This window comes from Rattus norvegicus, chromosome 6 (genome assembly GCF_021556685.1).
Source record: "Rattus norvegicus strain SHRSP/BbbUtx chromosome 6, alternate assembly SHRSP_T2T, whole genome shotgun sequence".
NCBI classification, from domain to species: Eukaryota; Metazoa; Chordata; class Mammalia; order Rodentia; family Muridae; genus Rattus; species Rattus norvegicus.
In genome coordinates, this window is record NC_141539.1 from 137059429 (window position 1) to 137076604 (window position 17176).

The following is a 17176-nucleotide window of genomic DNA, read 5'->3' on the forward strand; positions in this document are numbered from 1 at the left end:
TTTGTATACAGGGTGGGTGGACCTGCACCCACTGACACAGAACATGGGAGTTGCTGAAGAACTTGAAGGATCGTGCTCTCTCTCTCTCTCTCTCTCTCTCTCTCTCTCTCTGTGTGTGTGTGTATGTGTGTGTGTGTGTGTTTTAGACAAAGTTTGGTTTGTGTGTTTGTGTGCATGCTATATGATAAATGTGTGGAGGTGTGTGCACGTATAGATGTGGAGGCCAGTACAACTCATGGGAGTCAATTCTCTTTCTCTTTTCTGGGTTCCAGGGATAACACTCAGTTTGTCAGGCTTGGTGGCAAGTGCTGAGCCATCTCACCCTCCCGCCCTTTTTTATGTTTATATGTTTATTGAAGATGGTTTCTTACTGGCCTAGATCTCACCAAGTAGACTAGGCTAGCTGGCCAGCAAATCCCAGGGATCCACTGACTCTGGGTTTAGAGCTCCTGCTACCACACTCAGCTGTTTTATGCAGATTCTGGGTATCAAACTCAAGGCCTCAGTGGAAGTGCTTCACCGACCTAGCTGTTGGCTTGCTCCCCGCCCCTTGGATTTTATTCTTTTAGGAAACAAACAGCCTCCTGCGATGTTGGCTTTGAACGTGTTGGTGTTATGCTTCCTGTACGCATGCAGGGGGACTTGTCAGATAGGCAACTGCTGTTTGCATCTGGACTGCAGGAGGGAGCTGGGGGGCCGGTGTGACAGGCAGCGTGTTGATTCCAGCTCTGCTAGTTACCTTGCATTTGGCAAGGCACTGAGCTGGCCTGAGCAGTTTGCTCCTTTGTCAAGTGAGAATAACATCTCAGATGTACAAGGTTTGGATTAAATGAGGGTTATGCACAGCATCAGGAATGTAGAATTACTTCAGCATTGCTAGGTAGACTCGTCAGGCTTGGTAACAGCTTTGAAGGTCTGTTGTGTAAAGTACTGAGCAGCTGTTGTTCTGTGGGGACTTGTTTTCTCTATTCCCCGGCCACTGTGCCCATACCATTGACAATAAAATGTGCCTGAAGCACCTTACACACACGCGGTTGAACGTGCGCACACACACATGCACATACACACACACACACACACACACACACACACACACATTTAACCTCAATTCCTTTGCTAAATTTAGGTATTTCAAACAGCTTGAGGTATAAAAACCTGGATGTGTCTAACCATGATTAAAAATCAGATTGTTGGCAGTTCTCATGAGCTGCTGTGAGGTTCTGTTGGATTTGAGTCAGAACTCAGAAAGAGCGTAAGACATTTTCTTTCTCTTCTTTGTTTTGATGTTAACCAGAGCCTTAAGTAGACCTTTTCTGGTGCTCTGGGTTTCCTTATCATCCATTTGTCACACACCAGCTTGCCTGCTGCCTCATGACTGCCCTCTGTGCCTCGCTTAAAGGGCACGAGTCTTAACCTCCTACCTATGACTAGTGAGGTTCTCTCAGGAACAGTTGGGAAAGCGAACACTGCCAGTGCTTTTAAATTGAAGATCATTTCCACACTCATGGACCCTCTCCCTTGTTCCCACAAAGGGTGACATCACGTAATGGAGGCAGATTTCATGTCAGTTGCATTGTAGGGAGAAGCTCACATTAATCATTTATTCTACACATCGGCTCTCTTAGAATAAAAGCCAAGATTAATTATTTCACAAAGAGTCTGTCATACTTCATAGTAAATTTCTTTAGTTCTGTGACATGTTTGGGGTATAAGAAACTTCAGACATTTGGACAGTATTTTAGTTAAAAGCATATTTTCATTAAAATGTTGACTATTTCCAGTGGTTAGAAAACAGTACTGCTTAGAGAGGCTGGAGGCACAGGAATTTTAACTAAACCCTGACGCTGTAGCAGAGAAACCCGGGGTCATGCGACAGTTTCTTCCCGTCAGTGCTGAGGGGCATGACTCTGAGGTGCTCTTGCTAACTCCTTAGCTCGGCGGGTGATAATACGGCAGGTTCCATGCTCTGTGTGAACATGATGGAAACCTGTTCTTGGCATTTCTGTCTACATAACTTGAAATCGTGGGTATCTCATCTTTGTCTGGCCCCTCAGAGCTTTCACCTGGGAGCGCAGGGGAACAGGTGCTGTCAGAGTCCCACAGGCCAGCATGAAGACCCCCTCTGTCAGGGCTGCTGAGGAAGTCTTTCAGAACTTGCTTGAAGATGTAGACAATTTCCCAGGGAAGTACATCATTTTCTGCCAAAAGTTCTCGAAATCTACGGGGGACACAGGGATGAGTATTTAGAAATTTCTCTTGTACCCCATTTCCCAAACGCTGCTTACTTATGTAACTGTGTCCTAGACACTTACCTTTTTAGTAACAGAAAAGTGTTATAATTAGGCTTTTAGTGAAAAAACTTTGTAATTAAAGTAAATTTCTACCAGTAAGCTGTCCAGAGGTGTGTAGGATTTTCCGGATAGGCATCCGGACATGTTAAAGAGTTTATGTAATGCGGCAGTTTTTAGTCTACAGCTCACACACACCGCAAGACCGTGAAGAACATAGTACTTTACCTGCTGAGAACAGTTCCGGTTTGACAAGGTTGTACTTGTGAGCAAAGAACTTCCAGTTGTCTTTGCTCGGTAGCTGGGATTGTGCGAGGAGTCTGGTAGCTTCTCAGCCAGTTGTAGTCTACACCTGTCCTCTTCACCTTCTGTTCATCTTCGATCTCGTTCATTAACCTCTCACGCTCCCTGAGATGCCACTTTAACTCCCGAAGCAGAGTCTTTGTCACCGCCTCCGAGCCAGTGTGGCGTGCTTGTTTGTCGGAATAAGGTTTTGGCCATTTCACCCAGCTAAAAAATGGCATTTTTAGGCTGTAGAGATATTAGATGTTTACTTGCATAAATTTTTATGGTTCTTTTCTGTAAATATTTTTTTCTTTACTATTGCCAGAAAAGTAAATGAATTTTTTTCACTGGTAAAACATGCAGGTCAAAATAAGATTAGAATGTGGATTAAATTCTTTCAATTTCTAACTAGGTCAGTGCTAAACCCAAGCTTTGAAAATACCTAGATAAAATCTAAGCAGAAATGAAATAAAATCATAATAATACAAACTGAACTATTTCTGAAAATAACACTCGCTAATAGAAGTTTTTAGGGGCTCTGAAACACCATTGTCTTGAACAGTGCTGTCCACGAGCACTGACTTAGAACAGAAAGCGTGAGCTTACCTGCCGAGACAGAGGTCTGCTGTGGGAATGTTGCCGGAGTTTGCCCAAGTTGGGGACGAAGCCGTGTTTCTCTCAGGTGGGTCTCATTCTCCTGGGGGTGTCCCCCAGGGAAGGAATGTCTCCTCGTTTGCCCACTGGAACTGTGTTTGAAACAAACAACTTTGTGTGTTAGGAGTGAGGCTCAGTCGTCTTCACTGGAGAGACATTTATGTATATATAACCTTCCATCTTCATGAGTCAGAGAACTGTCTGCCTTTTGACTGTAGCTTATTTTCTTTGAAAAAGACGCTGACAGCTACGCATGCTGATCCCAAATGCATGTTGCAACGTCTCTAGGAATGGAGTGAAAGGCAGGCGTCTGAGGCACCACAGATGCTCTCGCTGCCGAGGAGGAGTGCCGAGTGGTGTGACGCTCTGCTGTGCGTAGCTGTGGGTCACAGTTCCAAGCCGCATTTTTATGCCTGTGGAGCTCTAAAAATAACCTCACTGCTGCTTTTATTCTTCTGCTAACTGTGAGGCAATTTGGAAGCCAGGTCACTGTCCCTCCTAGTGAAAAAATAGATGAGACTTGGCTGTATGCAAACGCACCCTCTGTGAAAGCTTGGAGTAAGGGAGTGAACCGGGCAGAGCGTGCTGGCACAAGTCATGTGGGAGCTTAGCAAATGTTATCTTCTGCATCCACTTATTGTCTATAAAATAGCAAATCTGGGTATTGAAGCAGGGTGACATGCTGGAGGGTACTAAAGCACCTAGGTAGAAACAGCGTGAATTTGACCGTCTGTGTTCATGGTGGTGAGACAGCAGTGGGTCACCAGTGAAGGGAGAGCTGTGAAGAAGAACAAAGTTAGAAACAGAACTGCACCGAGTGAGATCAGGCATGGGCAGAACCCCATCCCAGAAACCCCCACTGGGGGTGTGGAGGAAGGAGAGCCAGAGTCAGGGTCACCACACTACGTATAGATTCAAGTCTCAGAGGTGCAGTTACAACCCTGCTTAGGGGACACTTCTGGCCCTGGGCTTTGCTGTACATTTTTTCTATTTAGATGTTTGTCTTGTAAAACAGTGGCTCGCTTATAAAAGGTCTTTAGCTTCTTAGTTTCTGTTGGGCGATGACATTATGTAGCTTTTCCTTTTATAACCTTTATCTCTTCTGTTGCTTTTCTTCCCAGTGAGCTAAGAATAATAGACATTGTTCCCATCAGACCTGTGTGCCATGTATGATCAAGAGTGACAGGTGTGGTCAGGCTGGAGTTACTGTGATGTCTGGGAAAGGCCAGACGTCAGGCTTCCTTATCCTCAGTGAGAGGCGCTCATATTACATTGCCTGCAGTAGTGGGAGAAAGGAGGGAGTGACGTTTATTGTGACAAGGTGTCCTTCCAAATTAAAACCAAAGTTGTACTAAGTCATGCCACTTTTCCCTTTGAACAACTTTGTTCCTCTTCAAACTCTTCCTTTCTCTGAAGTGGTAACTAAAATATCATATGTATTGGAGAAGGAGAGCAAACCTGAATTCTACTCAGGTCCTCTGCAGTCTTTGCGTTGCTTCCCCATCCCCAGCTCTCCCTGTTGACCCACTGCAATGCTGAGCAGACCAGTGCTGCACTGCTGGGCTCCTGGCCTGCCCCTCAGTTTTGTTCTATTTTGAGACAGGGTCTCAGCACAAGGTCCTGGCTGTCCTGGAATTCACGATGTTGACCAGGCTGATGTCAAACTTAGAGATTCGCCTGCTCCTGCTCCTGCCTCCTGAGTGTTGGGATAGAGCACGCACACCATGCTGGCCCTCCCACCCCACCCCAGATTTGGAAACACCGACTGCTCACTCAATGCCTAATCTTTGTTTTGTTTGTAGCTGCTGTCTGGTCAGGTTTTGTTTCTTCGTTTTTGTTGGTATGTATGTATGTATGTATGTATGTATGTATGTATGTATGTATGTATTTTTGCTTGACTCATTTCTGTTTCTTCAACACCTTTTCCTGGATCCCACTCTTGTTTGAACTTACTCTGTTTCCCTCTTCCTCTAGCTCAGCTAGGTCTCTTACATCTGCTGGTGCTCAGTTGCTCAACAGATGCTTACTGATGTCTCCTGTGATCTGAGGCTTAGGACTAGGGTGACTCAGTCACTAGACAGGTCCTCTTCCTGCTGTCATGGGGCTGCCCTCCTAGGGGAAGATGAATGTGTGAATGAGATAATTACAAGTCGTCTGTGTTATTTAGCATTCATGCCCTGATTCCTTCAAGTCAGATGAGGGGTTCAGGCAAGGACTTTGTGGTTAGGATAATTCCCTTGAACAGGATTTGTGTGATGGTTCTTGAGTCAAGGTCTCACTGTGTAGCCCTTGCTGGCCTTAGATTTCCTGTACTCCTGCCTCAGCCTCAGGTGGATTACTGGCATAGGCCACAACACCTAGCCTTTGAGCAGACTTTAATGGCCTTAAAGGACTTCCTGAGCCTTCGTTCTCTCTACCCAGCCTACTAGGTGTCTCCATCTGCGGCAGTGCTCACGCCTGGACGTCTCAGGGCTTTCGTTCCCACCTCAGTCCGCACCAACCCTCTGGTTTGAACTTACTGCACACACATGTTATCTGGTGCTTGGTTTGTGCTACTTAACTAAATTTCATTTTTCTCCTTTCTCATGAAATTGTTAAGACTGAAGCAGAGACTAAATACCATTCTCTTTACATCTCTCCTACTACCCTGGAGTTAGAGAACATATTTGTTGGCAAGAGAAGCACTTCTCTTTTTAAATTAATTTTTGTTTATCAGGTAAACCCAGCTTATCGTGAGAGCTTGTCAGCTGTGCAGTAAATTTAGTAAATGGGTCACTTCGGCTGCACCGGCACCTCCTTAGCTATGGCGCACGGAAGACTTGAAACAGCTGGGCCGTTCTCTGAGTGACGGTTGTTGTCTCGTTTACTTGTTTTTTTCTTTTTTCTTTTGTGTAGATGGATCTTTGCCTGCATGCATGTGTGCACATATGTGCCCTGCTGCAGAGCCCAAACGAAGGGCATCGGATCTCCTGGGGCTGGAGTTAAGATGGCTGTGAACCACCAATGGGGTGCTGGGAATCAAAGCTGGGCCTCTGGCAGAGTTAACAGCCAGTGTGGGAAGGGAAAGTGGATGACCAGGCTGGCCTCAAACTCACAGAGATCTAGCTGCTTTGCCTCCTGTGCTGCATCCATGCCCGGCTCCCTTGCTACTCTAAGACAGAGTCAGTTCCCATGCCCGGGGTGAGTTTGGTTGGAGATGGTAGAAGAAATAAGTGGGAAACCTTGGTCTGATGGACTCTGGGTCTTGGATATCTCACCATCTGCTGAGCTGTAGCTCAGAGCTGGGAAGCAGGCCTTAGCAGAGATTGGATATCCTGAGGATGAAGTTCAAACTTGCCCCAAGGAAGCTGATGCCCCTAATCAGTAGGAAGTAGTAAAAGAACCCACAAAGTAGCAAAAAGATAGCTACACTCTGGGACCTCAGGGCCATTTTCCCCTAACAGCCAAACAGCCTAGTCTACCTCCTTCAGATGTTCCCCAGATGCCACCCCTGTTGGCTGACACTGTGACTCTCCATGTCCCATCTCTCCGACACAGGCTCCCCTGTGCTCCTTTATGACGTACTTTTATTTTACTCATTAAAAAAAGATTTTATGCCAGGTAGTGGTGCACGCCTTTAGTCCCAGCACTAAGGAGGCAGAGGCAGGGAGATCCCTCTCAGTTCAAGGCCAGCCTGGTCTACAGAGTGAGTTCCAGGACAGCCAGGGATACACAAAGAAACGCTGTCTCAGAAAGCAAAAAACCAAACCAATCCAAACAAAACAAAACCCCCCAAAACCAAAACACAAAATCAAAAGTACCAAGCAAAAAAGATTTTTTTTCTTATCCGTTTGTTTTAAGACGAGATGTTCTATAGATGTCTGTTAAATCCATTTGGTTCATAATGTTTCTCCATGTCTCTGTTTAGTTTCTGTTTCCACGATCTGTCCATTGATAAGAGTGTGGTGTTGAAGTCTCCTACTGTTATTGTGTGAGGTGCAATGTGTGATTTGAGCTTCAGTAAGGTTTCTTTTATGATGTAGGTGCCTTGCATTTGGAGCATAGATATTTAGGATTGAGAGTTCATCTTGGTGGATTTTTCCTTTGATGAGTATGCAGTGTCCTTCCTTATATTTTTTGTTAACTTTTGGTTGAAAGTTGATTTTATTCAATATGAGAATGGCTATTCCAGCTTGTTTCTTGGGACCATTTGCTTGGAAATTTTTTTCACAGCCTTTTTACTCTGAGGAAGTGTCTGTCTTTGTCACTGAGGTATGTTTCCTGTATGCAGCAAAATGCTGGGTTCTGTTATGTATCCAGTCTGTTAGTCTATGTCTTTTGATTGGGGAATTGAGTCCATTGATGTTGAGCGATATTAGGGACCAATGATTGTTGTTTCCTATAATTTTTGTTTTTAGAGGTGGAATTATGTGTGGCTATTTTCTTTTGGGTTTGTTGAAAGAAGCTTACTTTCTTGCTTTTTCTAGGGTATAGTTTCCCTCCTTGTGTTGGAGTTTTCCATCTATTATCCTTTGTAGGACTGGATTTGTAGAAAGATATTGTGTAAATTTGGTTTTGTCATGGAATATCTTGGTTTCTCCATCTATGTTAATTGAGAGTTTTGCAGGATACAGTAACCTGGGCTGGCATTTGTGTTCTCTTAGGGTCTGTATGACATCTGTCCAGGATCTTCTGGCTTTCATAGTCTCTGGCGAGAAGTTTGGTGTAATTCTGATAGGTCTGCCTTTATATGTCACTTGACCTTTTTCCCTTACTGCTTTTAATATTCTTTCTTTGTTTTAAGCATTTGGTGTTTTGACTATTATGTGACGGGAGGAATGTCTCTTCTGGTCCAATCTATTTAGAGTTCTGTAGGCTTCTTGTATGTTTATGGGCATCTCTTTCTTTAGGTTAGGGATGTTTTCTTGTATGGTTTTGTTGAAGATATTTACTGGCCCAGTAGGGTGGGAATCATCACTAATTTTCATTAGGTTTGGTCTTCTCATTGTGTTCTGGATTTCCTGGATGTTTTGGGTTAGGAGCTTTTTGCATTTTACGTTATCTGTGACGATTGTGTTGATGTTTTCTGTGGTATCTTCTGCCCCTGAGATTCTCTCTTCTATCTCTTGTATTCTGTTGATGATGCTTGCATCTACAACTCCTGATCTCTTTCCTAGGTTTTCTATCTCCAGGGTTGTCCCCCTTTGTGATTTCTTTATTGTTTCTATTTCCATTTTTAGATCCTTCACCTGTTTGGTTGTATTTTTCTGTAATTCTTTAAGGGACTTTTGTGTTTCCTCTTTAAGGGCTTCTACTTGTTGACCTGTGTTGTCCTGTATTTCTTTTTTTTGGGGGGGGGGTTCTTTTTTCTCGGAGCTGGGGACCGAACCCAGGGCCTTGCGCTTCCTAGGCAAGCGCTCTACCACTGAGCTAAATCCCCAACCGCGTCCTGTATTTCTTTAAGGGAGTTATTTATGTCCTTCTTAAAGTCCTCTAACATCATCATGAGGTGTGATTTTTAAATCAGAATCTTGCTTTTCCAGTGTGTTTGGATATCCAGGGCTTGCTGTGGTGGGACACCTGAGCTCTGATGATGCCAAGTGGCCTTGGTTTCTGTTGCTTAGATTCTTGCCCTTGTCTCTCACCATCTGGTTATCTCTGGTGTTAGCTGGTCTTTCTGTCTTGATGTCTCTGACCATCCTGTAAGTCTGTGTGTCAGCACACTTGGAAGACCAGCTCTCTCCCAGTGGGATTTGGGTACAGAGGGCTGTGGCACAGGGCCAGCTCTGGGCGCAGACCACAAAAGAGATTTTTGAAAACAATGTTATGTATGAATTCGAGTGTCTGCATAGAATGTTCATCGTGCTTTGGTACTCCTGAGGCCAGGATAAGGGCTAAATCTCCTGAGATCGGAGAAACAGGCAGTTGTGAACCATCATATGGGGGCTGGGAACTAAACCCAGGTCCTCCCAAGAGTAACAAGTGCCCTTAACCACGGAGTCATCTTCCCGTGAGTCACCTCTGTCGTGCCTTCTAATTCTCTCTCTCTCCCTACACTGCAAGCTCCATGAGGAAGGTGTAGAGGAGCCTGCTCCTCCTAGATGTTCAGAAGATGCCAGTGTGGAGGCAGACCGCAGTAGTTTGGTGACTGAACTGATGAGCAGAACATCAGTAATGGAAGAATGCAGATAGAAGTTTTGAATCAGGCAGAGGTAGACGAGTGCCGCTCAAACCAGTACACTGAATGTTTTCCGGAGAAATGCGCAATGGGTGATGCTTATGAAGCCTGTCTCCCCTGCAGTTATGGGATCATGACCTGCATCACATTAGGGAACCAGGCCTAACGTACTTGAGTCTGCAGGAGCTGGTGGAGCTGATGGGGTGGATATTGGAGCCCAAATAGAATAGAATCAGGTGCCTCAAATAGCTGAGGTCAGAAAAATGATGTCCCAGGTCAACAAATGAGAGTGAGCGAGAGAGACCCTTCATGTCCCTTGTCACACTTACGTGGGTAGGTGCTTTTCTACCCGTGGTTCATTGAGATAAATGGGCTGAAGCATTTGACTTTAGGGTTTAAGTGACAGGTAAGCTCGATGTCACAGTGTGGCTTCATTTGATAGAAATGACACATATTGGCCACTTCCTGGGTTCCAGGGGATCCCAGCTTCTCTCATTCATAAGCTTCGAGGGAGGGAGATGTACGCATCTTGGACACCCTTCCCCAGTGTCCTGGACACAACACGAGTGCATTGTTGTACTGTTGGGGCCTTTGCACTGAAGCCCACAGCCTTGCCGACAGACTTCTCTGGAGAAGTCAAAGTGCTAGAGATGACCACTCTGTGTCATCAGCAGGGTCCTGTCTGTTGGTCCATCTCCCATGGGCGGAGCTAAGGTGACCATCAGAGCTTTCATTAGCTTCCATGATGTGAGAGTTTTCAAACTAAGTCACTAACAGATGCTGGTCATGGGACCAGTTGACCAGAAATACTTCTCCAACTTACCCCTTCCTGTCAGAGTACTTATCTCCACTTAGCTGCTCAACGTTCCCCAGGTCACCATATACCACGTGCTTCAGGCCCAGGGGCTTAGTGAGCCTGCCCCTACTTTTCCTGCCATGCTTCCTTCTCTGTGCTGATGCGGTCTCAGATGATGCTGCCTCCAAAGCTCCAAAGGTCCCTGCTGAGGCCTCTTCCTAGCACGCAGGATCACCCAGGTCACACACCATTCTCAGGACCACGGCCCTGAGCACTCGGGTGTTTGTCCAGTCACAGACGTGGTCAGGGTTGTCCTTGCAGACCTTGAGCCCCAACTTCCCTGGGCTCCCAGAAAACTCATGCCAGTTCCTCTGCTCAAAGTCTTTCCATGACTTCTCCTTTTAGGGAACATAAATGAAAAACAAACGAACCCAACCGTCTTCGCCATGACGTCATGCCCCTACTCTATTTTTTTCCCTTTTGAGACAGGGTTTCATTATGTAGCCCTGGCTGGCCTGTGTAGACCAGGCTGGCCTTGAATTTACCCAGCTGGAGATATTTTTCAGGCCATCTATGCATCCCTTAGCTGAATCAGGTTGGCACATAAAATTAACATAACAGTTAAGTCTCAGACTTAAACTCATGTAGTGTACTATAGTCTCTGATATTGGATATCAGTTAGTCACAGATAACTAAGCAATTATATTTGATAGAATGATATATGTGCCATATTGATGTTTTATTATATATAATGCTATTATATATGCATAATGCTATGTTCGGTTAATGCTCTGGGCATTTAAAATCTGTTACTGTGATTAGAAGCTGTGACATCCTGAAGACAGCACATATTAAGGATGAACTATACTTTTTAGCTTGGCCCTAAGATTGTTGAACACTTTTATAGGTTTTAACTGTATATGTCGTGAAAGGTCACCATCTTATCCTGGGATTCTTGTTTTACTTTTTGTTTTTGGATTTAAAAATGCTTTTTATTATGGCTAAACTATACGTGTGTGTGGGGGGGTGTGTGTGTGCACATGAGTGTCGACGGCCAAGGAGGACAGGCTTCAGGCAGGCCTGAGCCAGACTTAAGACACTTGTGAGCTGCCCAGTGTGAGCGCTGGCAGTTGAACTGGGTTCATCCTTTGCTGGAGCAGTAGTTCTCTTAACTTGAGACCATCTCTTTTGAGACAGTGTCCTGTTGTAGTTCAGACTGGTCCGGACCTTACTATGTAGGCCAAGCTGGCTTGAACTTGAACTCTTGCAGCCTTAGCTTCCTGAGCCGGAGGTCACAGCATTCCCTGGCAAGCTTAGCTCTGTGTCCCTAGTCAGTGGATGCTTTGTTTCTGGGGTGGCATTTTCACAAGCCTTTAGCTTAGCTTGCTGTGCGGTCTCTGTCGTTTGAGACAATGCCCTCCAAGTGGCAGGTGCTCTATAAGTGTTTGTGTATTGAGTGGGTTCTTCTATACACGCTTGCGCATGTGGCTTTATGTGTGCAGATTTGCAGGTTCTAGGGAAGATGGTGAGGCCATAGGGGAAGCAGGCTTTAAGGTCTTAGTGTATCTGCAGCTTGTCCTGTGTCAGCGTGGATGGTCAGATCACCCACTCCTCTTCCTCTGCGAGGACTTGCTCTTTTTGTCAACTTAGTTTACTAAAAAACAATTTGTATTGCTTTTTAAATTTTATTTTTATTTGTATGCATATGGGTGTATTGTTAGTATGTATGATGTAAGTCTGCACCAATTTTGTGCCTTGTGCTTGTGGAGATCAGAAAAGGACATCAGATCCCCCAAACTGGAGTTAAAAGTGGTTGTAAGCCATCGTGTGTGGGTGCTGGGCACTGAAACCTGCTCCTCAACGGCCAGGTCTCCTCACTGCCAGGCCACACCCTCTTCCCAGCACCACAGCTTTCATCGTTGCTGTTCCTCTCCATATGGTAATTAAATAAGAGCATTCCCCTGACTTCCATAGAATAAGTCAGGAGGTCTCTGTGCAGACCAAGACCGTGCTGACTTTGTAACTGTTCTTTGCAGGTCGCTCAGCCAGAGGAGCTCAGAAGTAGAGTATATTAACAAATACAGACAGCTTGAAGCACAAGAACTTGATATTTATGGCCAAGATCAGCCACCCAGTGGGCCAGGTAAGCAGGTGTCCTTAAATACCTTATATACAGTGCATGTATTGTTTATGTATTAAAAGCTCATATTTCCAAAAGTTTAAGAAATACAGTATTGTGGTCAAAATAAAACAAACAAACAAATAAAAAAAAACCCTCAACAACTTACATGGCTTCTTAATTCAAAAGTTGGGGGGGGGTGAGTATATAGTAGATTATAAAGTGTTAGTTTTTATCTTAAATATAGAGCCTAAATACCCCGTTCTCTGAAGGTTGAATCATTATTTAATCCCCTAAATTACTATTAAGAATACTTAAGGGGTTGGGGATTTAACTCAGTGGTAGAGCGCTTGCCTAACAAGCGCAAGGCCCTGGGTTCTGTCCCCAGCTCCAGAAAAAAAAGAAAAAAAAAGAATACTTAAAATGTTTCTTTAGGGGGGTTGGGGATTTAACTCAGTGGCAGAGGCAAGCGCAAGACCCTAGGTTTGGTCCCCCGCTCCAAAAAAATAAAGAACAACAACAACAAAAATGTTTCTTTAGCTGGGTTTGGATGTGGTAGGGCTCACTTAATATTGGCACTTATGAGGCTGAGGTGAGGGCTCAGCCTTTGAACCTTTGATTTTGAGCCAGTTTGGTCTGCAAATCGAGTTACCCAGCAAGTCCCCTGTCTCTAAAAACAAACCGGCATAACTTAGGAGGGGGCTGAGAAGATGGTGCAGTCGGTGAAGTGTCTGTTGCCTATGAGCAAGGATCTGAGTTTGGATCTCACCCATCCACATAAAAGCTTGGTGTGGTGCGTGCACTTGTGGTCCCAAGACTGCTAGAGCAGGGGCTGGCAGAGCCTGGCAGCATACTGGGATAAGTACACTCATGGGTTGGGCTCCAGTCTCTCCGAGAGACTCTGTCTCACAAACTGAGATGGGGAGCAAGTGAGGGAGACATGAGGCATAGATCCCTGGCCTCCACATGCGTGTGAACATGTGACCATTGCACTTATTATCACACACAAACACACCTACGAGAACACGTGAATGTACATAGACCACACACACACACACCCTTAACAAGAGCACATGAATGTACATATACCACATACACATGCAAAGACTAGATTTTTAAAACATTAAAGCATAATTTCGAAGAGTAGAAATATATGAAATAAAAAGTAAAAGATCTTAAAAAAAAAAAACCTTTTTTTGAGACAGGGTTTCCCTCTGTAGCCCTGGCTGATCTGAAATTCCCTGTGTAGGTCAGACTGGTCTAAGAGTCACAGATCAATCCACAGCGTCCTGAGTTGGGTGGATTCGCTGGTGCAGACTGTTCTCCCTTTGCAGGGTGCACTGGTGAGCGCCTGGGCTAAGTTGCTGCTAAGTTGTTTTCTTTGTGGTGAGCCCTCTCCCTCCTGTGGAGGAGGCTCCTCCTCGGAGGGGCTGGCCTGTGCCCACCTAGCGTGAAGCTCTGACTGCGCTCCTGCCCCATTTACTTACACTCCAGTCGTGACAGTTACGGACACATCTCCTTATTTGCCTTTAGCCATTTTAATAATTAGGAAGTACAGGCTGCCCAGTAGTACTCCATTAACCCCTAGCCCTGCATCCATACGAGCCTCCTAATGACACAGATTGCTGTGTTCTGTGTCTCCTGGGAATGCAGGCATTACTGTGCGCATTCTTTGATTTAGCGTTGTGTTTGAACTTTGTTTGAGGTCGGGTACTGTATTTTATTTCTTGTCATTTCTTACTCACCTCAAGGCAGCAGCCGCCTTTGGTGCTTTGCCGTCTTCTGTGTTCTCGCTGGCTTCAGTGGCGTCTTCTGCTGCCTCATCTCCCCTCTGGGCCTTTAAGGGGCTCTGCATGGCTGCTCCCTTTGGGTTGGATACTGTCCTAGCTGCATTTCTCTTGCTGTGACCATCGCCCTTACCAAGAGAAACAGGGCAGGAAAGAGTTTATTTGGGTTTTACCTCCAGGTTTCAGCCCTTAGCTGAGGATGCAAAGGTAGATTAGCTTTTCTAGCAAGAATTTACTCCATGCACTTGGACTGGAAAGGAGAGACTCTGTACTGAGCATGGGAAGGAGAGACTCTGTACTGAGCATGCAGCTGTAGCCTCTGGCTCCCGCTCAGGGAGTTTATGGCATGACTAGGACGTGTACAGCTCACGTTGATTCATTCTTGCACTATGCTGTGGCCACAGGCTGCTTTCGTTGACAGGAGCCCTTGAGGCTCCCACAGCTGGATACAGTTTGAGGAGCTAAGCAAGCGATAGAGAAACGGAAATCACAGGTGTTTGTTATCTTTCAAGCAGTCAAGTGGCTAATGTGCAGAGAATAGTCACAACTTAGTCCTCTGAGCATCTCACGCTTACAGTGATGAGGGAAGGGGCTTAATGAGCAGACAGACACTCCTGATAATGAGTTCCGAAAGATAGATCTGCAGTAAACCAAATCTGAATGACCTTTCTCTACTGCATAGAACTCGCAGAGTTTCTAGGAAGTCCAGTTAGTATGCTAGTGACTTTAAAGTTATATTTGAAGCAATGCTCTTCAGCTAAATTCTTCCTGTGTAACTTAATGTTTCCTAAGCAAGCTTATTAGTAATCTCATCTCTTATACTCAGGTGTTATAATACTCACCTATAATATGAGTGTAAAATTTATTATTATTTTTTATTGTTTAAAGAGAAACCAAGGTAGGAAGCCTACCCTAGTCCTTTCACAGCCACTGTTAGGAGCATCGAGCACACAGTGCACTCGGATGCCTGCCTGTCCCTGCTGTGCAGCCAGCTTTCTTCACACTGATGCAGTTCAGGGCCGCCCACCTCGGTCGGCCATCAGGACACCCCTCCACAGACATTCCCGGAGCCAGTCTGATCAAGACAGTTCCTTGGTGGAGACTTCCTCCTCAGGTGGCAGGGTTGTGGTAGAGTGACATTAGAACTTCCTGTCACAGAAAAATGATCATACTTGTGTTCATCAGAGCAGTTTGGATGTCCTGGAAATCTCACAAGGTCAGGCAGAGAGGAGACGCTCCTGGGGCTCCTGGCCTCATGAAGTCCTTACAAAGCTCTATACCTTGGTGGCCCTGGTCCTGTTGTGGAGAGCAGGAAGAAATGCTCCCAGAAGAAATGACCTGACACTTAGCTCCTGAACACACGGCAAAGAAGCCAGAACTGAGTGGAGTGGAGACTCTGTTAGAGGGTCTGACTGTCTGCCCCTAGGATTTGATGTGTGCCTTCTCACTGTGGGTGGCTGTGTGGCCCTCACTGAGGGACAAGACATGCAACCAAGAGTTGGGCTGAAGAGTCAGGGCAGGATGAGTGCAGCCCTGGTGTCCTTGTCTTCCTCCGAGTGGTCTGGGTGGCAGGCCCTCCTTACAGGTCTGAGTGGTCTGGGTGGCAGGCCCTCCTTAAGGGCCCTTGGCAACCTTTGCTATGGGAAGCCGAGGTACCAGAGGGACTTGCCTACTAAAGGAAGGCATTACAGTGGGTACTGGACATGCTGGGGGCATCTTTCGAGATGGCCTCTGGTTTGGCAGGGGAATTGGATCAAAGAGGAAAGAAGCAACCCAGGTACTGATCTAATGGAGTGGACAGACTCTCAGCTTCTAGGAAGAAGGCGGTGTTGGGGGGGATGGAGGGTGTCTCTATGTAAGCCAGTGTTAGAAAGGACTTTGGTGCTCTTATTTCAAGAATGAAGGAGAGAGAGCAGTGTGTATCTGAGGAGAAGAGCTAAGAGGAACTCCCCTGTGTGGATGTTCCAGTGTGCAAATGCCTACATGATAACACAGCTATTTCTAGCTTGGTGTCTGTTTACAATGAAATCATGAGTTCACTTTGATACTTCTGTTTCCAGACCAAATACTATGTTACATTCAGTTACTGCACAATAGAGTAATAGAATACTGTTATAAAATATTACTGAGTTTGGGGTGGCATTGATGTTATTTCACTTGTAGGTATTCAAGGATGTGTTTCTGTGTAGAAAATGTAAGGATATGTATCAAATTCCATATACTACATTAGACTAATTTTTCATATTTAAAAGTAACTGATTTCCTAGAGATGGAAACTGAGTAGGTAGGTGGTGTCTTCACAACAGGGCAGTCCTGCCTTCAGCTGTGGCCTCTCATGGCCTTTGCTTTTACCTGGCTGTGTTCAGTTGTCCTGGAAGCTGTCGTCAGGCAGTCAGCAGAAGCTGCAGCGAGCTCTTCTTAGGAGTGGGGAGGTATTTTAAAAGTATTTTATTTTAATTGTGTGTATCTGTCTGTTGTGAATGTGTGTGTGTGTTGTGTGTCTGTGTTTGTTGTGTGAGTGTGTGTGAGTGTGTGTCTGTTGTGTGAGTGTCTACACTTGAGTGCTGGTGTTCATAGAGACCAGAAGTATTGAATCCTAGAGCAGGGTCTGGGGAGCTGTGAACCACCTGATAGTGGGAACTGAGTGGGAACAAGAGCTGTGTGTGCTGAGCCGCCTCTCTGGGGTGTGGGGACATTTTTACTTTTTTTTTTTTTTTTCAGAGCTGAGGACCGAACCCAGGGCCTTGCGCTTGCTAGGCGAGCGCTCTACCACCCAACCTGTGTGGGGACATTTTTAATGGTTGTTTCATCCCCTCTAAGCTTTTCTTCTGATCCTGTAAGAGAAAAAAGCCTTTGTGCAGTGCTGAGGAGAGAAACAGGTCGCCTCTTTCAAGCTGCGCTCAGTTTGAATATAGAACTTCACTCCACCCTTGGGGAAAGCAATACATAATTTTTTTTGAAGATTAAGTTTTGTATTTAAGATATAAGTCCAGTATTTTAGTTTAGTTTTTTAAATATGGATAGATCTAGATTGTGTTGTTTTGGTTTTGGAGACTGTCTGGTCACGTAACTGGCTAGGCTAGCTTGCAC

At 45.4% G+C, this 17176-nt stretch overlaps 2 protein-coding genes across 5 annotated transcripts in view; one reads left to right on the forward strand and one right to left on the reverse strand.

Annotated features, from left to right (window-relative positions):
- Positions 1-17176, forward strand: part of Tdrd9 (tudor domain containing 9) — a 114455-nt gene that overhangs the window by 10834 nt on the left and 86445 nt on the right. For 2 of the 4 annotated variants that reach the window (NM_001419577.1, XM_087552944.1), the window contains 1 exon segment: positions 12217-12323. In NM_001419577.1, the coding sequence (NP_001406506.1) occupies positions 12217-12323 (107 nt within the window). 4 annotated transcript variants of the gene reach the window in all.
- On the reverse strand, positions 1667-3571 carry Rd3l (RD3 like). Its single transcript, NM_001134560.1, is given in 3 exon segments — positions 1667-2218; positions 2517-2819; positions 3180-3571. Coding segments are annotated over 2 exon segments (585 nt in total). The 5' UTR covers positions 2813-2819; positions 3180-3571; the 3' UTR covers positions 1667-1929.